The 24294-nt window shown below is 54.0% G+C and overlaps 1 protein-coding gene across 15 annotated transcripts in view; it reads right to left on the bottom strand.

Moving 5' to 3' along the window:
• Window positions 1–5085: 5085 nt before the first annotated feature.
• ACTR3B (actin related protein 3B) overlaps window positions 5086–24294 on the bottom strand; it is a 54430-nt gene continuing 35221 nt past the window's right edge. For 6 of the 15 annotated variants that reach the window (XM_059711379.1, XM_059711389.1, XM_059711374.1 and 3 more), the window contains 8 exons: window positions 23671–23766; window positions 22762–22869; window positions 19905–20048; window positions 16528–16701; window positions 14332–14424; window positions 7834–7959; window positions 6371–6454; window positions 5086–5439 (listed from right to left, as the gene is read on the bottom strand). In XM_059711379.1, the coding sequence (XP_059567362.1) occupies window positions 5344–5439; window positions 6371–6454; window positions 7834–7959; window positions 14332–14424; window positions 16528–16701; window positions 19905–20048; window positions 22762–22869; window positions 23671–23766 (921 nt within the window). In that variant the 3' untranslated portion in view covers window positions 5086–5343. Of the gene's footprint in view, window positions 5440–6370; window positions 6455–7833; window positions 7960–14331; window positions 14425–14530; window positions 14682–16527; window positions 16702–19904; window positions 20049–20720; window positions 20947–22712; window positions 22870–23670; window positions 23767–24294 lie in introns of those variants that run through there. The other 9 variants (XM_059711383.1, XM_059711381.1, XM_059711382.1 and 6 more) reach the window with 6 other exon arrangements.

Here is a 24294-nt window from a genome sequence, read left to right on the forward strand (position 1 = left end):
GCAGCTCCCTACAAGACATCACATGCCAGGGGTTTGGGTGGGGGAGGACCTTTTACAGCGCCTCGTCGTCGGTTCCCACCTGGCCACGCGCTGTCAGGAAATCACTTGGCTCACGCCTCAGATGTGCCCCCCCCCCCACGCGGGCTGTCGCCCACCTACTTCTCCAGGACGGGGCGGATGCGCGCCTGAGACCACACAGTGCCTCCCCCCCTCACTGTGTGCTGGAGCATGTCAGCCTGGAGATGAGGATCACGGCAGCACCATTTCACAGGGGTGCTGCTGAGCTCAAACAAGGCCATGTGCAGTCGGCACGTTGGGAGCTCCCACGGGCGATGCTCGGGTTCTGGCCGTTCCGCACCTGCGACTCTGGGTCACAGTTTGGCTCTCATCCCCAAGGCCCCATTCCACCCAGATGGTGCCCACCCCCAACTAGACCATCTGTCCAACGCCCTGAATTCTCCAGTTTCCAGTGGATTCAACCTCTACCGATGCCCACCTTGGTGACGCAGTGATCGCTGAGAAGGGCTCTGTCTCTGACCACAGTCTCCCGATCTTGGGGCTTGAACCTCCAGTCCTCAGTCCCTCCACTCCCAGCCTCTCACTCCGTCCTCCCCACCCTCCTGGGCTTCAGGGGTATTACCCAGAGAACCCGGCACCTGCCCTGCCCCCACCCACAGAGAACCCACACCCTCCCTGCCCCCACCCAGAGAACCCCACATCCCCCCTGCCCCCACCCACAGAGAACCCCACATCCCCCCTGCCCCCACCCACAGAGAACCCCACATCCCCCCTGCCCCCACCCACAGAGAACCCCACATCCCCCCTGCCCCCACCCACAGAGAACCCCACATCCCCCCTGCCCCCACCCACAGAGAACCCCACACCCTCCCTGCCCCCACCCACAGAGAACCCCACACCCTCCCTGCCCCCACCCACAGAGAACCCCACATCCCCCCTGCCCCCACCCACAGAGAACCCCACATCCCCCCTGCCCCCACCCACAGAGAACCCCACATCCTCCCTGCCCCCACCCACAGAGAACCCCACATCCCCCCTGCCCCACCCACAGAGAACCCCACATCCCCCCTGCCCCCACCCACAGAGAACCCCACATCCCCGCTACCCCCACCCACGGCGAACCCCACATCCTCCCTGCCCCCACCCACAGAGAACCCCACATCCCCCGGCCCCCACCCACAGAGAACCCGGCACCTGCCCTGCCCCCACCCACAGAGAACCCCACACCCTCCCTGCCCCCACCCACAGAGAACCCCACACCCTCCCTGCCCCCACCCACAGAGAACCCCACATCCCCCCTGCCCCCACCCACAGAGAACCCCAACCCTCCCTGCCCCCACCCACAGAGAACCCCACATCCCCGCTGCCCCCACCCACAGAGAACCCGGCACCTGCCCTGCCGCCACACCTGCTGGCAAACCCCAGCCCCAAGGTCAGCTCACCACTCCTCCCCTTCCCTTTGGAAGCTGGACAGGGAGAACCCCTGCCTCGTGGATCTGTCCCCCGTGAGCCCCTGGGGCCTCAGAGCTCCCCGTGCTCCAGGGGAGCCACCTCGCACCTCCTCGAGGGCCAGCTACCCTATCAGGAGCCTCCATCTCTCCCACTTGGAGTTCCCCCCATGCTCCACACGTGCGGAGCAAAATCCAAGCCTCCTGCTCTCCCATCTGGTCTTGGGTAGAAATTCAGTAAAGACAGAAGCTGATGTCTGGGGACCGATGCTGAAGGGTGTCCCCCAGGTGCCCGCGGAGAGCCCTGAGCGGCCCCACCTGCGGGCGGAAAGACTGACCGGCCACCAGGTGTGCAGCGAAAGCGCCCGTGACATTCTGGGCCCAGAGCCGAGTTTACGTCCACGTCTGTTAAGTAGCGCACAGCAACTGCCACACCGTGAAGACGTGTGATGTTCTAAACCACTGGCGGACCATTTCAGAATGCTAACGTGTGCATTTGTTGAGTTATTTTTACAGAAAACTGTTCACGGAGGCATTTTATTGTAGAAGGTGGATTTTACTCATTGACGTTGTCACATTATGATCCAATTCAATCTGGAGAAAAAGCATGTGCGGATTTCCTTAAGATTACCAACCTAACTGGCATTCTTCCTTCTTACCGAGTGACCAACCCCAGCTCCTCCTGCAGACAGTACCCGGCAGGTCGGTGGAAAGAAGCGACACATTAGCCCCGGCAGGTACCTCAGTGGCTAGAGCGTCCTCCGGATACACCAAGCAGCGGGTTCGACCCCCGGTCAGGGCACATACTAGAAGCAACCAAGGAACGCATCAATAAGCAGAGCGACAAATCAATGTTTCTCTCTCTCTTTCTCCTTTTTTCTCGCTCTCTCTCAAGTCAATAAATAAAATCTTTGCCCAGCCTGCATAGCTCAGTGGTTGAGCGTCGACCTATGAACCAGGAGGTCACGGTTCGATTTCCAGTCATCGCACTTGCCCAGGTTTCGGGCTCCATCCCCAGGGTGGGCCGTGCAGGAGGCAGCCGATCCATGATTCTCTCTCCTCATAGTTGTTTCTATCTCTCTCTCCCTTTTTCTTCCTCTCTGAAATCGATAAAAGTATATTTTAAAAAATAAACGAAATATTTTTAAAATGTACAACTCCAACCTGCTACCAGCAGTAGGACCACTGCAGTCTTAGATAAGGAAACAGAGGGTAAGCAGTCACTTGCTTAAGGAGCCACCAACACCCACACTTGGATCACCTACAGGCTGGCATCCCCTAGGGCCGTGGTCAACAAACTGCGGCTCGCGAGCCACATGCGGCTCTTTGGCCCCTTGAGTGTGGCTCTTCCACAAAGTACCACGTGCGGGCGCGCACGTACAGTGCGATTGAAACTTCGTGGCCCATGCGCATAAGTCGGTATTTTGTGGAAGAGCCGGTATTTTGTGGAAGAGCCACACTCAAGGGGCCAAAGAGCCGCATGTGGCTCGAGAGCCTCGGTTTGCCAAGCCGCAGTTTGCCGACCACGGCCCCAGGAGCTTAGAAAAACAGCTGCCTCCCTCCTCCTGCCCCCTCCCTCCTCCTGCCTCATCTGACTCGCCTGGTCCAGGGGACCCGCCAGGGCTGAGAGCCTGCACTGTGGTCACGTTCTAATCCCTCCGCCCATCAATGTCATGTTTAGGGCCAAATGCCCTGCTCAGGATCTGTAAGTTGGACAAACGTGAGTACACTCTCAGAGATGACCTTGTCCCCAACTTCAAGAGAAGCCTACAAGTCCTGTGGCCTGAGAACGCGTACGTCAGGTTCTACCTCAACCACCGCTGGTGGCACGGCCTCCCGAGCAGCGCCCAGGAGGAGCTGGAGGAGCTGCCGGAGCTGGGAGGGGGCGACGCCTCGGAGGCCGCGGCCGCTGCCGTCCACCGTGCATCAGCCGGGGCCTGGGGACAGGCACCCCACAAGGCACCTGGCCGCTGAACAGGACAGGGTGTGGGGCGCACGTGGGCGCCCGAGGCCGACAGCCCCACCCAGACCTCCTGTGGCCAAGTGGCTGGAGGACCGTGCGAGACGAGCAGCGAGCCCAGAAGGAGCCAGGCCAGAGGGAAAGCAGGGGCTCGGTCTGCGCGGACCAAGGAGGACCCCGTGGCTGAGACGCCCCGGTGGGGACGCACAGGGGTGGGCGCTGACCCTCAGGAGGTGGCGGCCGGACCTCCTACGGCGTGGGAAACCCGACCTCCCGAGCTCGGCGGAGAGCGGGCTGCACGAGTCCCCAACTTGTTCCTAAACGGCAGTAAAAAGCCCAATGCTTTCTTCCAAATGTTGAGAGAATAAAACATACTTCATGTCTTCGAAGAAACACCACAAACACCAGTTTAAAAGTAAGGCAAGTGTTCTATGAACGGGATAAAACTAAACCTGTTAATTTAACAAATCCCTTTCAAGCCAGCGAGCTCCTGAGTCCTGCTTACTGCAAGCGTAGTCATGGAAACCGCAGGTCCCTGCCCTGCCCTGACCTCTGCCGGTGACCGTGCCCGTCCACGGCCGGCAGCCACCGGGGCGGCATCCACATCGTTTAGATTTCCTTCCGCAAACTTGGGATCAACATCAGACCCCACAGACACGAAGCAAATCTCGGATGTTTAAGAAAAACATGGGTCGCCCTAACCGGTTTGGCTCAGTGGATAGAGCGTCGGCCTGCAGACTAAAGGGTCCCAGGTTCGATTCTGGTCAAGGGCATGTACCTTGGTTGCTGGCACATCCCCAGTGAGGAGTGTGCAGGAGGCAGCTAAATCTGTTTCTCTCTCTTCGATGTTTCTAACTCTCTGTCCCTCTCCCTTCCTCTCTGTAAAAATCAATAAAATATATATTAAAAAAAAAAAAAAAGAAAAACATGGGTGAAGGAGAGCCAGGAGCGCCCAGCACAGCGGGTACTTCACCGCGGCTTCCTTCAGGGCGCAGCGGTGTGGGGTCCCCTCCACAGCACAGCCCGAGGGTCCCCGCGAGGACGTGAGCAGGTACGTTATCTGGAGCAATTCTCACAGCGCTCTAAGCTCCATGGCACTCCACTAGAGTGAGGTCAGCTCCTAGCAGACACGTGGCTACCTTCCATCTGGTGAGGTTAATGCCCGATGCCAGGATGTGCCTCAGGGAACATGGATGACCACACTCCAGGGCACCAGCACCTGCCCAGGCCCAGGACCCCAGCACCCGCCCAGGCCCGGGACCCCAACACCCGCCCAGGCCTGGGACCCCAACACCCGCCCAGGCCCGGGACCCCAACACCCACCCAGGCCCGGGACCCAGCACCCGCCCAGGCCCGGGACCCCAACACCCACCCAGGCCCGGGACCCCAACACCCGCCCAGGCCCGGGACCCCAACACCCGCCCAGGCTCGGGACCCCAACACCCGCCCAGGCCCGGGACCCCAACACCCGCCCAGGCCCGGGACCCCAACACCCGCCCAGGCCCGGGACCCCAACAGCCACCCAGGCCCGGGACCCAGCACCCGCCCAGGCCGGGGATCAGCCAGTTGTACCAAATACATAAAGGGCAAAGTGATAGGAAATAAAACACCGATCTGTATTTCAAGTTTATAACATTTATTTACAAAAATAGGCTGGGGAGGAGGCTGCTCTGCGCCACAGTCTGGCTGTTTTCCGAACGGTGAGTAGTCGCAGTTAAGCTCCTTCCAACATTCCCGCGTCCCCAGAGGCCGGCTGGAGTGCAGGGCGTGAGGAGGGGGGGCACCGCGGCCCAGGGGCTCCGCCTGGCGCAGGTGCCTCGTGTCCCCCAACATCGGCATCACCGCTGACCCCGCTCTGCAGGGCCCGAAGGACAGCGGGCTGGCGAGGTGACCCACAGGCCAAGGGCCAGGCTGACGCTAGGACAGGACTCCGAACACGGGGCTGTGGCGGCAGATGCTGGGGCCGCGCTCCTCGTAGTCCCTCTTGGTGTGGCAGGCCTGCAGGAACGCGGGCTGTGCCGCCCAGAGTGAGTGAGTGTCCGAGGCCAACACAGCCCAAGTGCCCCTCTCCTCGCCGCCCTCCCCCCCAGCCCCACACCCTCCCCACCTCGCCCCCCAACACCACCACCTCCCCCCCCCTCCCCGCATAGGCCTGCCCCTCCCCCCTCCCCTCTCCACGGGCCTGCCCCTCCCTCCACCTCTCCTCACCACCCTCCCTCCCTCCCACCCACAGGTCTGCCCTCCACCCTCCCTCCCCCCCACCCACAGGCCTGCCCTCCACCTCTCCTCACCACCCTCCCTCCCTCCCACCCACAGGTCTGCCCTCCACCCTCCCTCCCCCCCACCCACAGGCCTGCCCTCCACCTCTCCTCACCACCCTCCCTCCCTCCCACCCACAGGTCTGCCCTCCACCCTCCCTCCCCCCCACCCACAGGCCTGCCCTCCACCTCTCCTCACCACCCTCCCTCCCCCCACCCACAGGCCTGCCCTCCACCTCTCCTCACCACCCTCCCTTCATCCCACCCATAGGTCTGCCCCTCCCCCCTCCCTCCCTCCCCCACAGGCCTGCCCTCCACCTCTCCTCACCACCCTCCCTCCCCCAGAAGGCCTGCCCTCCACCTCTCCTGGCCTGAGCAGCCACACGGGTCCTGTGTTAAAAACCCCTCAGCCTCTGTTTGGGACCAGCTGTGTGCTGCCCTGGGTTTAGCAACTCATGACCTGTTCCGTGCTGACGAGGAAAAGGCACTCATGACTCGGACAGTCACGGAAAGGACGATGAACGCATGTGGGTTCACTGACCACACGGCCCGTCACCCCCAATCACTGAGAACTGAAAGGACCGCACGTTTCTGTCCCACAGCATTAGGGGGCGACAGTCTAGAGCAGGCACACCAGCTGACCTTCAGGACACGGGAGGGAGCAGTGCTGGCCGGCAGGGACTTACGGTGGAGGCGAGCATGGAGCCGCCGAACCACACGGCGAAGCGCTGCATGTGGTGCGTGATCACCTGCACCTCCACCGGCCTGGGCTGCAGGGAAGGGACACGGTCACCCGGGCACCAGCCTCTCCACAGACGGGCATGTGCCCCCCTCCCGTGGCACGGACCCTATGGTCAATCCCTCTGTGAGGCAGCAGCCACAGCTGCCTCAGAAAGGAGGTTCTCAGCCACTCCTGCTGCACCCCTCAAGCCCCCTCCGCCTCCTAGGCCAGTGATGGCGAACCTATGACACGCGTGTCAGAGGTGACACGCGAACTCATTTTTTGGTTGATTTTTCTTTGTTAAATGGCATTTAAATATATAAAATAAATATCAAAAATATGTCTTTGTTTTATTATGGTTGCAAATATCAAAAAATTTCTACATGTGACACGGCACCAGAGTTAAGTTAGGGCTTTTCAAAATGCTGGCACGCCGAGCTCAAAAGGTTCCCCATCACTGTCCTAGGTCACTGCCCCCCAACCTCCGCCCCACACTCTGCTCACCCCCAGCCCAGCCCCCAGCCCAGGGTGGTGCGGAGAACACAGCAGGCAGTCTCTCAGAACACTAAGGGCATTTATAAAAGCAAACCATCGGCCCTGGCCGATATGGATCAACGGTTAGAGCGTCGGCCCGCAAACCGAAAGGTTTCGGGTTCAATTTCTGGTCAAGGGCACGCAAGTACCTGTGTTGCAGGTTAGATAGGTCCCCAGCCCTGGCCGGGATGGTGTGGGAGGCAACCAATCAGTATGTCTCTCTCACACTGATGTGTCTCTCCCCTCCCCGGCCCCCTCCCCCACCCCCCGCCCCAAAAGCAATAGAAAAATATCCTCAGGTGAGGATTTTTTAAAAGGCAAAAAATCCAAGCAACTAACTCAGTTCATTTTTTTACTGAACAAATTAGCTGTTCTAGTTTTGTAGGAATAATTCCAAGTAACACTAAGAGTCCCCAAAATGCTCTGAGAAATGACATTTGCCAACAATGACTCAGCAGGTGACATCTCCCACTCACCCTCCGCCCAAGCCCCTGTGACCACTGCTGGCTGTCCAGTGGAGGCGAAGGGCGTGCAGCGGCGCTAACTCCCTGCTCAGGGCCCACGTCAGGGCGCCGAGGCCCTCGGTGAAGAGAGCCCGTCGGACACGGGCTGCCGGGGGCTGCGGGGGCAGAGCTGCTGGCCTCCGCGGCCGGTCAGTCTGCTCACACTTGGAGTGAGTTCAGCAACAACCTCTACCCGTAACTTCACAGTGTGGCTCAGGGGGGACTCGGACAACCTCTACCCGTAACTTCACAGTGTGGCTCAGGGGGGACTCGGACACCTTTCGCTTCCTGCTCCCCAGACAGCTGAGTCCTCGGCTCCGTGTGGGGGGAGAGCCGAGTCAGCTGGGGCAGAATCGCCCTTCCTCCCAGGCCCGCCCGTCCCGGTCCCCACCTTTATTCTGCCGCCGCTGAGCTCTTGGCTGAGTCGCAGTCTGGCATCCACCACCCTTTTCAAGTCTCTCTGCAGCCGCCGTCCAAAGTCTCTGAACATTGTCGAGCCTCCTGAAAGAACGACGTTCTAGAGGCAAAGCAGAGGTTTCCCGGGGTGAGTGGCCGCCCACAGAAACCGCCAGAGGGACCAACAACTGGCAATGACAGGGCAGGGAAATGTGGACTGACTGGGCATCTGATAATCCTGTGGGATTAGCATCAATGCTCTTAGGTGCGATCATGGTATTACGGTTCTGTTTTTCTTAACGTGTCCTTACCTGCTAGACTAGAGACACTTTCTGAAATACTTTATGGATGGAATACAATGTCTGGGATGAGCTTAACAATAATCCATGAAGAAGGAATGTGTGGGTGACAGGTACTGGGGGTCTATCAGTGCCCTATTTTTATGTTTAAAAGTTTCCATAATAAACTAATATATTATTGTTAAAAAAAAAAAAAAACTGCCAGGGGCCCGACGACGGTGTGAACAACACATTTCAGCCGACTGAGAAGACAAGCAGCGACCCAGGTCACTGCATACGAAGCGCCGAAGCGCCGCTGCATCTCCCTCCTGCCACCCCTCCCGTCCCCCCTCCCGTCCCCCGTCCCGTCCCTTCCTCCGTCCTGACCCAGGGAAGCCAGAGGCAGCTCTGCCCCGCACCCACCCACCCGCCGTGCACACGGGGAAGCTAGACAAGGACCAGGAGGGCAAAGCAACCGTGCACACCACCCGACTGCTGGTTGTCATGAAAACCTACGGCAAGTCGCACTGGGCCCAGTTTATCTGCCTTAATAATCACCGGGAAACACGTCTTAAACACTCGTCCGATCAGGAGGGCGCTATGGAGAACGGTGTTTTCGGGTGAGACACCCTTGTGCCCGTGTCCCCTCTGTCACCCTGAGACTCTGCTAAGTAGTCACAACAGGACTCTCCCCGGACCCTCCCCGGGACCCTCCCCGGGGCCCTCCCCAGGGTCCCTCCCCAGGGCCCCCCCCAGGACCCTCCACAAGCACCCTCCCCAGGACCCTCCGGGGGGGCGACCCCTCCTCAGAAAACATTAAGGACAAACACACGCGACACAGTGCCCAGGGATGGTGTCGCCACCAGGATGGTGATGGCCAGCCCTCCCGTGGGCACCAGCGTCCAAACCTCGCTTGCTCTCTGGACACCGCAGGCACGGGCTGCTGCCTCGTCCATTTCTCGAGGGGCAGCCGTCTACGGACACCCCTCCCCACAGGGACTGCCGCAGCGCCTTTGTGTGACAAACCGCACATGGAGGTCGTACCCGCAACACCCACCCAGGAGGGAGGTCACGGACAAGCGCTGCGGCACTCTGCTCCTCCCAGAGACAGCGCTGAGCAACAGCAGGAGGCCGCCCCGCCAGCCCAGGGCCACCTGGTTACCCACGTTCACTGGCCGTGTGGCCGCAGGCGAGACCGCAGGGCCGAGCCCCTGACCGCCAGGGTGGCAATCGTTAATACAGGGGTGTCCTCCCCCGCCCCTTCTCAGACAGGCCTCAACTGGGAACTCACACAAAGTGCCATGCGTTTCCCACTAAGAATCGCAATTGAAAAGCATCCTCACGATTCTGGTCACCGTCCCTTAGGACAAGCCTCAACTGACACCTGCCCCCGCCCTAACCGCCGGTCAGACGGGCCTACTGTCTTCTGGGGGAGAGACCTCGGCTTACATCCAAGACCGGATCCCGAGCCCAGGGGGCAGGACGGCACCGGCCTGACATCAGCCATTTCTAAGGGTGCTTTGCTGAAATACTAGCTTTTATTTTCATTTCTTATATTGCACAGCAGACAACGCCTCCGAAACTTCTTTTCAGGCTAAAATGACCAGGTCCCTGCTGCACAGCACTGACCAGAGGCCTGGGCCTCCTGCCGGCCATGTGTCACGGCAGGAAGCCGGCTCTGCCCCCGAGCGTCTCCCTGTGACTGAGCGTCTTCCTCCCTAAATGACTGTCCCAGATATGCGGCTGCTTTTCACCGAAACCCTGAAAACCAAAGCCATCACTGAGAATCTCAAAACTGGCTGCTGTCGTTCGGAAGGGGGCCTGCAATTGTGGGGGCATTGGTCAGGTGGGAAGGAAACGATAAAGGTTTTAATTTTGCTGGCAAAGGTGTAATTTACTAAAGTGCTATAGGTCATAGGTAGCTTAGGGGGACATTTTTCTTCGGATAATGGGTTTTACCTTATTGTACCTATTTTTACAGGTTTTTACCTATTTCAACTGTTATAAATTAAATCAATTTTTATCTTTTGTGGCTCATAGTTTTTATTTCTTATGAAACTTTTGCCTAGATCAGTCATAAAATATATATATATTTTTTTCTTCTAGAGTTCTTTAGTTTTAGGCCTGACATTTAAATCTGTGATCCATTTTAGTCAGAAAAAAGGGCCCGCATGACTCCAAGATTCTCACAACCAGAGCAGCCATGCTGTGCGGCTGGTGCCTGTGCTGGAGGCTCCCCCTGAACCCAATGCTGTGCGGCTGGTGCCTGTGCTGGAGGCTCCCCCTGAACCCCATGCTGTGCGGCTGGTGCCTGTGCTGGAGGCTCCCCCTGAACCCCATGCTGTGTGGCTGGTGCCTGTGCTGGAGGCTCCCCCTGAATCCCACCTGACAGACACACAGGGCCCCCCACCGACCTCCTGGTGCCACTAACAAATCCCTGCGCTCACTGCAGAAACCACGTCCCCTGCCCACGGAGCGGGCTCCCCCTGACCAGCAGACCAAACGCTGCCCGGGAAGAAGCAGCTGCCCCGTACCGTGCTGTGAAAGGCTGTCTCTCTTTAGGGACAAGGCTTTCCTGCTCTGGAACTGAACCTGAAGACTGGGACTCAGCGAAGCCAGAGCAGCCGTTTCTAGGACGTGGTGCCAAGTCCTAGAGACGGGTGAGTCTCGGCTGCCTCCAAGCGGCCTGATTGCCGGGGTGAGACTGTCCGCACGGCTCCTCTCCCCGACTGCAGGGACCTGGCTCTGCCCACCTCCCCTCACAGGCTGCTCACCTCCTCACCCGACGGCCACAGCCAGGTCTCGACCTCCCCTGCATGACTTTTCGCATCGCCAGACATGGCTGCCAACAACCTTCCATTGGCTTCTGGAGTTTTCTTTCTCTTTCTTCGCTACTTCTTGGCTTCTGTGATGGTTCATTTTACACATCAGGTTGGCCTGGCTATGGCCCCCAATTTAACTAACACGGCCCCAGGCTCTGCCGGGGTCTCTGTGGATGTGGTTAACATGAGTGTCCCTCCCCAGCGTCCGTGGGCCTCATCCGAGAGCAGAGTTCCCGGGGCAGAAGGGATGGGCCTCAGACTGCGGTCCGCGCCTGCCCCAGTCCCGGCAGCCGCCTGCCCTGCGATTCAGGCCCGAGCAGGCTGACAGCGGGCCAGAGACGTACTAACCCTGACACAGACACGGAGCAGAGGAGGGAGGAGGAGACGGAGACAGTGCGACGACCTCTGCCGCTTGTGTCTCTGGAGAGCCCACTGACGTCTCTTCTCTGCCCGTCCCTAAAACCTGACTTTCCGGTCGGCACCACCGTCTTCCGTCCTGTCCCTGTGACAGCCGCCGGCAGCCCTCCTTCCTGCAGCACGAGGATGCAGACCTTCCTCCTAAACCTCGTCATGGCCAGACCTCGCGCCCAGGACTCCTCAATGGGCTCCTTTCTCTGATGTCCTCGTTAGTGACACCCCTCCTAGATGTGCGTGTAAGAACCCTGCACTTTCCCCTATCAGCACATCACAAACACTGCCCGAGTCCGCCGCCACCTCCCTCGTGGGCACTGGCCTGGGCCGCCCACAGAACTTGCTCCTGCCCCTCTGGCTCCCACCCACTTCCGTGGTGCAGCTCACACGCTTTCCTAGCCCTAAGGGGGATGTCACCTCCCTGCAAAAAACCCCCGATGCCCTCAGCTTGGTAAAACCCAACTGCACGCAAGGCCCTCCCGGCGCACCCACCGCAGCTCTCTCTGAATCCCACTGAGTACACGCAGCTGCCAGCACCCTCCTGTGCAACAGCCAGGCCCCACCCCACCATGCCCACTGAATGGAAGGCCCGCGGAGGCCATACTCCTTTCAGACCCACATGCTCTCCTCCCCTTCACCCAGGGGCGGAGACAGAGCCTCCCTTTGACCAGGAAGCCCCACCGGCCGCCAGGACTCAGTGGATCTGAGCTGTCCCAGTAGCCAGCAGCCACACATGGCCACTTCGGTTTAAATGTAAACAGCCCTGGCCAGGTAGCTCAGTTGGTTGGAGCATCACCTCCAGGCACCAAGTTTGCAAGTTCAATCCTCAGTCAGGGCACATACAAAAATCAGCCAGTGCCCTGGCCGATGTGGCTCAGTGATTAGAGGGTCAGCCTGCATGCTGAGGGGTCTCAGGTTTGATTCCCAGTGAAGCGCAAGTACCTGGGTTACAGGTTCAATCCTAGGCCTAGTCACAACGTGTGCAGGAGGCAACCAATCAATGTGCCTCTCTCACATCCATGTTTCTCTCTCTCTCTCGCTCTCTCTCTTTCTCTCTTCTACTCTAAAAATCAATGGAAAAAATATCCTCAGATGAGGGTTAACAAAAAAAAAAAAGAATTCACCAATGAATGGATACATAAGCAAAACAACAAATTGATGCTTCTCTGTATCTCTCTCTCTATATATAAAAATCAATTTAAAAGATTTTTAAATACAAAAATTAAAAAAAATTAAAAAATTTTAAATAAAATTTTAAAAATAAATTTAAAGTAAACAAAATTTTACAAGCAGTCCTGCAGTCACATGAGCCCCGTTCTGAGGGCTCAATGCCACGTGTGATCATGGTGACGTAGAAACCCACAGAAACGCTGCATCAGAACCAGCACTGACTCGACAAAATAGACTAAAACAAAGCCTATATGACAAGAGACAAAGAAGGACCCAGTAATTCTACTTCTGGGTATTTATCCAAAGAAATCCAAAACACTAAATCCAAAAAACATATGTCCATATGTTCACTGCAGCATTCTTTACAATAATAACAAAGTTTGGAAGAAACTTAAATGTCCATCAGTAAATGAAAGAATAAAGAAGTAGTGCATATATATAATGGAGTGAGACTCAGGCATTAAAAAGAACAAAATCTTACCATATGTGATGGCATGGATGGACCTAGAGGGTATTCCGCTAAGTAAAATAAGTCAGACAGAGGAAGACAAAGGCCATATGATTTCACTTATATGTGGAATCTAAAATAACAAAATAAACGAACAAGCAGAGAAGAAACAAACTCATAGATACAGAGACTACTTTGACAGTTGCCAGGTGGGAGGGGGGCTGCAGGGATGGATGAAAAGGAAAAGGACTAAAAAAAAAATCAAAGAATTGATATAATAAAAAAGTTTAGCATATATCATTCAGAACCTTTGCTTCTATAAATATGCAAACTATATTTCTATATGAAGTGAAATACTATGTGCAAATTCTACAACCTGCTTTTCTAGCTATCAGTATATTCTCACAACTCTTCATTTGCATTTGCACTGATGTACCTATTTCTTTTTAAAGGCTGTATAGTATTCCATCTTATAGATCAGGAGTGGGGAACGCCAGGCCCACGGGCTGCATAAGGCCTGAAAAATCAATTGGTCTGGCCTGCCAAGGCATTAGGGGTGAGTTAATTAAATGTTTGACCAAATATGAGAGGCTGTTTTTTAAGTGGATAATTTTGTATGGCTCATGAATTATGTTATAAATATCCAAATGGCCCTGGGCATTATAGATGAAAAAATGTATTGGGCCCTCTTTACTGAGCCTGAGTCCCTCCTCTGTAAAATGCAGCTGCCTAGACCTGAGTAAGGGGAGACGCAGTCCTGAGGCTGGGATGAGGCATGACCCCCTCACGCAGAGGTTTAAATGCTCCAACGGCGGCTAATGGACCATCCCTTTCTGCTCTCAATATTTGGCAGTCAGCAATATTTCCTTTTATCCTGTAATTACATGGATTAGCATTTTCTCAAGTTCAAAAGTCCCTCCAAAGACTTTGGAAAAAAATATTGCACGAGCGTTTTCTAGTTGTTTGCTCTATCTTCTTCTGGCAACACCACATTGGCACTAAACCTAAATACGCATCAAACAAAACCAGCAGAATTCATGGAAATCAGAGGGGAAGTATCACTTTTCTCTCAATCAATACATAGAGTTAAAAGGGTCCAATTTAAAATAGCATAGCTTGCCGGATGAGAATTAAAGATACTAGAACAGTTAAACTAATACTTCTGGTTTACTGAGTCATTCTTCCAAACATCTAAGGCATCCCCACTCCAAGAAAAAAATTTTGCCATTCCACTGGCCTTTAACAAATCCTGTAAGACAGGAGGTGAAACAGGAAAGTCTGCGTATCGACGTTAATGACCTATCCTGAGGATGGCGGGCCTCTAGCTGTGCAATGAGCTCGGAGCTAACCCCAGCAGCTCCTACCTGGTACAGCGGACGGCGCACATCGATGGGACAGTTCTGTATCACTTCGTCAACAACATCCGAGATGGACTCCACGAAGTCTGGGTTGGCAAACTACATTTCACACAAACACAAAGGAAACATTACACACTTCTCTCAACAGGACAAAACAAGAGCACTTTTTAAAAAGTAACTTTAACAAAGACAGAATTCACTATACCTTTAAGCACTTCACATGGGAATGAACAACACGTCAAGTGAATCCCCTGTGACTGTGTGCACGGGCTGATGACAACATACGTCCCCTCAAGAGATGAAATGTAGGGTTTGGTGAAGGAAAAACATGAAACAGTAACAAAAGCAGACCAGCCCTGCATCACAAATACAGTGAAATGTGTGGTAAGAGACTGTAAAAAGCATGTACATGATGTATATGAAATAATGAAACACTATGAATACGAATGAGTACATCACTTATGAATACTAACTTATGAAAAAATTATCCAAGATACAGAAAATAAAAAAAAAAACATGGCCAATGAAAGGCCACTGTATGGTGGCTTTAAAATGTAACGACTGCCCTGGCCAGTGTGGCTCAGTGGTTGGTATGTCCTCCCATGTGATTCCCAGTCAGGGCACAAGCCAAGTTATGGGTTTGATCCCCAGTCAGGACACGAACAGGAAGCAACCAATCAATGTTTCTCTCTCACATTGATGTTTCCCTCTCCCTCTCCCTCTCCCTTTCCCTCTCCCTCTCCCTCTCCCTCTCCCTCTCTCCCTCCCTCCCTCTCCTTTCCTCTCTCTCTAGAGTCAATGAAAAACATATCCTTGGGTGAGGATTTTTTTTTTAAATATAACAATGCCCTGGCTGTTTGGCTCAGTGGATAGTGTGTCGGCCTGCAGACTGAAAGCTCCCAGGTTCAATCCTGGTCAAGGGCACGTACCTCGGTTGCAGGCTCGATCCCCGGCCCTGGGTCCGTGCAGGAGGCAACCAGTCAATGTTTCTCTCTCTCTGTCTCGCCCCCTCCTTTCCACTCTCTCTAAAAAATCAATGGGAAAATATCCTTGGGTGAGGATTAACCAAAAAAAATTTTAGCTTCTTTAACTTAGGGAATTTAATCTGAGGAAACAGCATTGACATTCCATTTGAAACATGTGTTAAAAGTCGAAGGAAAGCCTTAATGTACACTATTGCTGGGAGGAGGTCACATCCAGCTGCTCACCAGCTGTTCCCTGGGCCTGGGCAGCTTTATGTCTATTTCAATCACTGATATCAAGGGCATGAGTGGAGGAGTATGATATTATTAGATTATAATACTGGACACGTTTTGTGCCATTTCCCAGTACAAAATAGTGTTACGCACATCTAAAAAAACAAGTAGCAGTTTGCAATCTTCCTATTAAATACAAACTGAATCAGGCAGGAAAATATACCAAAATATTTTTTTTTTTTTAAGACTTAGGAATTGTTATTTGAAAAGTTGTCATAGAAATTAAAGTTATCTATGCAGGATCTTAATGCTTTTTCTCGTTCCCTGGAGGACATTGGGATCCCCCTGCTCGGGATTAGCGGTGCTCGAACCCCGGAGCAACATGTCGGCGTCCGTGAGGGGCTAGCTATGGGCAAAGATCCCAAAATATTTTTAAGTGCATTTTATTTAAACTTTAAAATGCTGCCCCTTAATTACTGCTTCCACAAAAGTAATAATTTGTGACTCCCAGCTAAAATGACGATAGCTGTGGTTCTTACAGACAGCCCTCAGATACAAGCCTTAACTAAGCATCAGGGGGCCGCGGCAGGCAGGTGTCCTCGTTAGAAACTGGGTTAGGAAGGGCAATCACAAAAGATGGAAAGGAAACGGTTACATCATCCACTCTGATAGAGGCAACTTGCACGCGGTCCTGAGAGTAACTCATTTTCATATTAGTGTGTGATTCGTTTCAATTCCATTGTCTCCTACCGCTCTTCAAACTTCTTCCGAACCACTCGTGGCATAATCAATGGTTCGCTATTTACAGATAATCAAGCCTATGGAGAGCAAGGGGCACGGTCAGTCACGCAGACAGACGGCCCAGCGGCTGTGACCGTCACAGGGCCTGTGCGCACCAGTGTCCTCACTCAGCCGCAGTCAGTGACGGAGAATCAGCTTTACACACACGAGGTGGCAGTGTTCCTCCACATATGAAGTGCTTCAACGCCACAGGCAAGCACCTCACCTCGGGGTGGAAGAAAATCTCGGGGCCCAGGAACCGTTCGTAGCCCACATCCACCACGAACTTCTTCTGGTTGATGGCATTGATGCCCGTGTACTGCTTGATCCACTTCCTGGGGTCCAGGTCGTACTTGGCAAATTCCTTGACGATGTCAGGGCAAATGTAACAGTATTTCTCCTGCATGCACACACACAAAGACGTCACAAGGCATTAACAACCAACCCAGAGCCTCAGACAAACACCCAGTAACCCCAGCATTGAACACGCCCCTGGACTGAGTCCTGCCCACACCCCTAACGCCAGCCTCACAGTCGTCATCCTTCACACAAGACATGACTACGCTTTGATGTTGGACCTGTGAAGCTGCTTGTTTCTAGGAGTCTACTAAGTATGTTGTCTCCATCACCTCTTTCTTTATTCCTCCTAGGCGCCCACATGGCACCTGCCCCGGGTACCCACTACCATGGCCCTGGACCAGCTGGCCTGCACTGCAGCCCCGCCCGCTGAATAAGGCAGACAACATGATGCCCGCCACGGCCACCGCCTCCTGTTACCCTCTGTGCAGCCTGACAGGACAGCGCGGCCATCAGCTGCACGGAGAGTCTCCATGCTGAGGCACGAGTGAACAGACACACAGATCCCGGCCCTGGGGCATGCGCTCTGGCTGAGAGTCCATAACAAGCAGGTGACACGATAGGTGGTAGGGGCCATGGAAAAAGAAGAGGCAGACTTAGGCAGGACTGGACTATGGCTGCTGCTGCTGCACGAACATGCCCGTGGCTTTCACCTTGAACCACCAGCCTAGTCGTGTAATGTTTCCTCTGAATCTGGCGATGCTCAACTGGGCTCCTTGGGTGGGCACCTGTCCTTAGAGCTAACCTCTGTCAAGCTGCAGGTGGCACCTGAGTACCAGCTTCCGAAAGTCAGCTTCCTGCGGGCAGATGGCAGAGGGGGGCACCTTGTACACAAGGAGCGAGACTGACAGAGCGGCTATAGATCACCATGGAGACACTCAAGCCATGCCCACTCAGGAATACGCAGGGACCCAGAATGGCTTCGGTGTCTCCAGGTGATCTGCACCTGCTGGGTCCGTCCTACTCCCTGCTTAGATGGTGCCCCCACCCCCAGGTGGGAAGGCAGCACATGGGCGCTCGTACACATTTTGGAAGAACCTCTGAAGGTGTTTTCTGCTATGAAGTTTGAAGTTTCCTAGACTCCCTGAAACATATTCCAGTTTCATCCTTGACACTCTAACAGAATTGTGAGACTGGTGGGCAGGGTTTGTTTATACAAACTGTGTTCCCTGACAACAGAGAGTGAGCCATTCGACACAGTTAAATCTACCAGGTGGAGCCAGAAGCATCGAGCTGTCCTCAGAGGCCTGGTCAATTTCCAACGGCACCTCAACTGGCCTAGTGACAGCACGAAAGGCTTCAAGGGAAGGTGGGTGGCGTGTGCAGACCTAGACTGGAGTTCTGGATCACACTACGAGAACGGCGTGCCACAGTCCACACAGCCTCAGGCCCGCTCATGCCCGCAGGCCACGGCCATGGCAGTAACATGAGGCAGGCACTTCCGCTCCACACTCCCCAGGGCCTCTGCCTTCACAGAAACAAGTGAGGCGGGAACCAACAGCAGGGCCCACAGCCACCCAGCAGGGCCAGTGCAGCTGATCTCGAGAGCGTCACCAAAGGAGTCTCTTTTCTCCTGACCTCTGCAGCCTCGACAGCCAGCTCTAATTCAAGGTCAGGATAGGACCCCAGAAAGCCAGTGAGTAAAGCAAATGCCACCGTGAGGACCAGAACGCAACCTCCTGAGCCATGCCACTCAGGAATCTTGACTGAGAAAGGGAACAGTCACGCTCACCAGCTCGACCCCTGAGTGTCAGAAACAAGAGGTTCCATTCTGATTGACATCTGTCACAGATATGGGGTGGCAAGAGAGCTTGGGTCAAATCTCTAATTTTTTTTTTCTTTCACTAAAAAAAGGCAAGGAAAGGAAGAGGGGAATTCTTGGGAAGCATTTTAGTCTAAAAAGACAGTCTATGATTCTTGGGTAAACTCTCCCCAGCTAGAAAGGGCTAAGTGTCCCGGTCTGCCCGGGGCTATGCTGTCCAGTTAAGCGTGCCCATCCCGGGAAACTGTGGTCCAGGACAGCAGGGCAGCTGGCCACCTGGCTTGTCGGAGCCCTGACCTACACCAGTGCACCCTGTTGCTACCCAGAGTGCCGTGCAAATGTGGGGCCATCTCTGATGCTTCCTGTCCTTCAACCAGCAGGGTTCCCGGGAACTAAGCCGAGGAAAGCAGTGGGGGAGCGCCCCTCACTCCCCCTCAAGCTCAAAATGACAGGAGATGCTCAAGCTCATGGCACACCCACGCGAAATTCTTCTTCAAAAACAAACTAAATCCTTCTCTCTTCATCTACATCAGTGATGGCGAACCTTTTGAGCTCGGCATGTCAGCATTTTGAAAAACCCTAATTTAACTCTGGTGCCGTGTCACATATAGAAATTTTTTGATATTTGCAACCATAATAAAACAAAGACTTATATTCTTTATATTTATTTTATATATTTAAATGCCATTTAACAAAGAAAAATCAACCAAAAAAATGAGTTTCACGTGTCACCTCTGACACACGTGTCATAGGTTCGCCATCACTGATCTACATATTAGTTATCCTTGCATTCCTAAGAATCTCTTGAATTTTTACTAGAAAAGTTTCCTTAAAAGGGTTTTTCAACTGAAATGGACACGGTAACAGACTAAACTGGTCAAGTGAGCACTTAAATATGTCCTGACAAGCCATGCTCCTTCTTATCGAATTGATTTCATTTTAAAACTTCCTGTAACTTTTTTAGCATGGTAACTAGAGTTCAGAAAATACAAGTGGACTGTGTTTCATGATTCTAGAGCCTGGAATGACTTGTTCTGAACTGCAGTTAAGAGGGTGCAAACCACACACAACAGGGATGGGAAACGAGTTTGACATTGGCCGATACCCAGGCCCCCGGGCGTCACTGCTGCTGCTGCTAGTGCCTCGTCCAACCGTCCAACCGTGGAGGGAGCTGCAGGCGATCAGGTATCTGGAGGCCCTACCTAATCAGGCTCCCATTAAGTGAGGCTGCATCCGTAGTACAGGCTCAGTCTGGCCAGCAAGCCATTCTCGTCTACACCGGAGCCTCCACGGCTGATGTCCGAGGAAGGGCCTGAGCTGTCAGTCTTTCAGCCCTCACTGAACCCAGCGGTGAACAGTTCAAGAGCCACATTCACGGAGAGGAAGCAGGGAGAGGAAGCAGGTGGGCGCGGGTGGGGCAGCGGGGAAGCGTGCAGCCCCATTTCTCCTCCACCCAAACCAGCCCATTCCCCGTCCGTTTTTACCTTAATGGCTTTTGCGGTCTCCAGTGACTGCTCAGGAGGGATTCCCACCTCCCTCTCCCTTAGCAGCTGTTGAATGAAATACGTAATATCTCTACCTGCAATCGGGATGTGTTTGATGCAGCTTCCGATTACATAACCTTCCGCCTGGGAAGAGAGGAGGCAGAAGACTGTGAGCAATCCCAGCGCCTCCTGCCCTGGCGGCCCTGACACACAATTACAGATCCCCACATGGCTCCGTGGGCGAGGTCCTTAAAGTGACTGCACTCCCAATCCCGTCACCATGACCTGGCCCCCCCATAAGCAGCCAGAACGGTGCTTTCATCAGGAACGTGCTCGGAAAACCACATTCCAAAAACGGATGCTGCGTGTCGGAACCGTGAATCCAACCTAACTCTGTTCCTTAACAGAAAGAGTTCTACCTGTAAGCTGCTAAGCCAACTATAAATCTACGTGTATTTAAGGATCTTAACATGCTTCACGCCAGGACCTCTGCCCACAGTGCGGGGCAAATGACCCCTTGGGGAACAATACAGAGTCAGTGCAGTACGCAGCCCAGCACTAGCACTGTGAGGCCATTTACTAAGCACCCAATAGACAGCCCCGAGTGTGGGGCTAGGAGTGATTCTGCGGTTCCCCTAACACTGTGTGTCTCAGACCCGCTCACTGGGGGCCTTCCTGGACCGTGGCACTGTCTGCTGGTGCCAGGAACAGGCCAGAGCCCAGCACCAGCCCCTCCCCAACCTTCCAGGAAGCCACAGGCTGTGGCACACCCAGCTCGTCCGACAGGGACCGACAGTAAGAGTGGATCCCTCCTACCACAGTGTCACAGACAAGGACGTGGCACGCCAGTCCCCAGGACGGCCCTGCTTCCGTGCCCCATGCCTGGGAAACAGAGGGCCCGGCAGGGGGCCGCAGACTGCACTCTGCGGTGAGAGCCACCAGGCAGGGCCACGTGAGGGCGAGGACACGCTGCTGACCCCTCAGGTTTCTTCCTGATGTGCCTAACGTCTGGAAGTAAGAGAAGATGTGGCCTTCCCACAGTCTAAGTTATTTATAAAATATTTTAAGAAAGAGGAAAAAAGAGGGAGATAAAAGATATGTCCAAATTATTAAAATAGTAAAGATCAACTTACAGTCACAAGAATATCAGCTAACACAAACTATTCACAATTATTACACTCCATGCATCACATCTAACACTTTCTAAAAGTAATCCAGCCAGTGTTTACTAACATGAGCTTCGTCTCAGATTCAGAACACCCTACACCCCGTCCAAGGACAGGCAGACAAGTGAATTAGGCTAGACTCCAGGATGCGCTATTACATGGCTACTAACTATTTTCACAGAATACTCAGCCATAAGAAACACTATTAGGGGTAAGTCTGTATGCAAGCTGTAAAGTTAGGGCTGTATTGTACAATCAGGACACAGAACCGGACACAGGATGCTCCAATTTCGCTGAAAACGTCACGCGTTGTGTCTAAGAAACGAGCTTAGAAGACTCTGCAACCAAAGCCACAGCGCGCTCTCTGGGTCAGTTCACGGGTATTCTACTTCCTCCTTTACATTTCTCCATTTCACCCTAATTTTGTACAACATGTAATTTTTTGGGAAAACACTGAATTATGATACAGACAAAAATGTTAAAGCGACTTTCTCTGTGGGCCTCGACACCGAGAGAACCAGTTTTCCTTTCTCCTCCTCAACCGGAAACACGGGAGAGAGGGCAGCAGGCCCACGCGCCCAGCGGGTCCGTCTGCACTGGCCTCTGAGGGGAGGGCCTGGGAAGGGGCAGGCGCCGGGACCCTCGGTCAGCACTGCTCTCACGGCCAGGGCAGCAGCGCCGACACGCCTCAGCAGCCCTACAGGAGCAAGGGGTGAGGCCAGCTGCGGGGCTCCCAGCACAGAGAACACCGGGAGGGCGCGTGCAGTCCTGCCCGTCCCTCCGGGCCCTGCTGCAGAGGGCACCCGGCTGGGGGCACGTCCACCCTTTACCCTGTTCCTGGCGTTCTAACCCGGAAGGAATTAAAGCACGTGAGCATGTCCTAGCTGCGACCTCCTGAAACGAAATGCTACTTTTCAATGGAAGTAAATGATTTGTTTTTTAAAAGCCCTAGTTTGTCTTTCCCAAAGGTGTTATACACACAGACACCTGTATATACAAACAGCGTGCTTGTAACAAACGTGGATAACCGGAAACGGGCTGCGTCTGGGAGGAGGGCCTGGCGATCAGGAATGAGAGCCAGGCGACTCTCCCCTGGACACCCTCTCCAGAGTTTCCATTTCTTTTCAAAAACAACTTTAAACAACTCCTTTAAATAGTTTATGGAGGGTGGGGGGAGAAACAGAAGTCTCTTAGAGCCCCAATTAGGAATCACTTCTCTAATATTCTGAAATGTAAAACCAAAAAGCGGCACTGCAGACCACTCTGCAAACTGAAAGGTGCAACCCCTCCTCTCAGCTCTTACATAAACTCTCAAACCCCAGCAGCACCCTGTCCAGAGCAGGAGCTGGTTAAAGCCACCCACGTCTTGTCCCGGAACAGAGAGATCCTCTGGGTGGCCCAGGCTCGGAAGGTGAGCAGGAAAAGCCCCCAGGGACCATGACCTCATGACCCCAGGGGCAAGGCAGAGTCCTGCTGACCCCGCCCAATGGCTGCCGTTCAACAGCAGAAGCTGCCCCTGCACATTTAAAACTGCGACGGCCACGGATTTTTTCTCCTCTTATTCCCTTGTCTAAGTACAGCTATGACTTTAAAAGTGGTATTTTAAGCAGAAAAGCTTTTTTCCTTTTAATTGTTCCCTTACCTCCAATCAGGTGAGTCCTGCAAAGAGAAGCACTGACCAGTCTGCTTACCACTGGGATGGCGTGGGTGACCCCGTCCCCGCTGTCGATGATGATGCCTGTCAGCGTGCGCTCGCCGACCTGCCGAGACGTCCACGACGCGGCCAAGGCCAGCACTGCCTGGACAGGACACGAGCCATCAGCACGGGGAGCGGCCTCAGGTCCTCTGCGTGCTCATGCTCAGGTCAAGCAATCGGTCCTTCTCCCCGACTGAGGCCAACTCTCCCTCTCCCTCCTTCACCTCCCCCCAAAATTCAAATCCCAACCTGGACAAGGACCATGTGTACTTAAAGTGGAGGACTCAAGTTTTCAATAAAATAAATCAGTTTTTACCCCAAAAAAGCCAGTGAGGTGGGGATTTTACTATGGAGTCCGAGGGGGGTGTTTCTCACCCACCATTCCCGGTGCGGGTCCACAGACAGCTGCAGTTCACTGGCCTCACACCGGATACTGGTTCCCCACCAGGGCCATCTGCCCCCGGGACACTGGGGAAGCCTGGTGCCATGTCTGTCACACTTGGGGAGACCAGGCAGGTGCTATTTCTAGGGGGTCAAGGCCAGAGGCTGCTAACCGTTCTGCTCTACCCGGGAAGCCCCCGCACAGAGAACTGCCCGTCCTACCCTGAGCTGGGAACCCTGGTCTGAGATGAATGCAGAGTAGGGTGTGTGTAAGTATGTGTGTCTGTCCTTCTGTGTGTGTGTCTGTGTCTGTGAATGTGTGTGTGTCTGCGAATGTGTCTGTCCTGTGTCTGTGTGTCTGTCCTTCTGTGTGTCTGTGTCTCCATGTGCTGTGTGTGTGTGGAGGGAAAGGAAAAAGGAAGAACACACAGCCCTATCTTGTAACAGAGAGCCTCTGGCATCACCATGCCGTCCTATGGCAGTGAAGGTTTTTTGGGAATCATAAAAATAACTTTGCTTTTACCTGAACTGCAATGTAGAGTCCTGGTACATTAAAAGATTCAAACATAATTTCTGCAAGATATTCTCTATTTTCTGGTGTGTTCAGCGGAGGTTCTGTCTGTAAGAAAGCAGTCACTGTGTTCAGTATTCGCCCAGATTTCATGGGATTGCATGATCATCAGGATGCTGTAGAGCGCCCTCCCTTTGCAGATGGCGAAACCAATGTGGTTCCTTAAGAAACCTGGCCCGGCCAGCGTGGCTCAGGGGTTGAGCTTCGACCTATGAACCTGGGGGTCGGGGCACATGCCCAGTTGCAGGCCCAATCCCCAGTAGAGGGTGTGCAGGAGGCAGTAGATCCACGATTCTCTCTCATCATTGATGTTTCTGTCTCTCCCTCTCCCTTCCTCTCTGAAATCAATAAAAATGTATTTAAAAAAAAAAAAGAAAGAAAGAAAGAAACCTGACTGTGGGGCTCAAAACCTGGAAGATGCAAAGTAAAGGCCTCTCTGAACAATGCTGCTCTTTGTGACCACCCAGACCAAGAACAGTCAGTTACGCAGAAGAAAGCTTGATCTTTGATAACATAACACCTGAACCTCCTGAGACTAACCGGCAGCAAGTTGCCACAGGCAAGAAACACTCAACC

Source organism: Myotis daubentonii, chromosome 10 (assembly GCF_963259705.1).
Source record: "Myotis daubentonii chromosome 10, mMyoDau2.1, whole genome shotgun sequence".
Lineage (NCBI taxonomy): Eukaryota > Metazoa > Chordata > Mammalia > Chiroptera > Vespertilionidae > Myotis > Myotis daubentonii.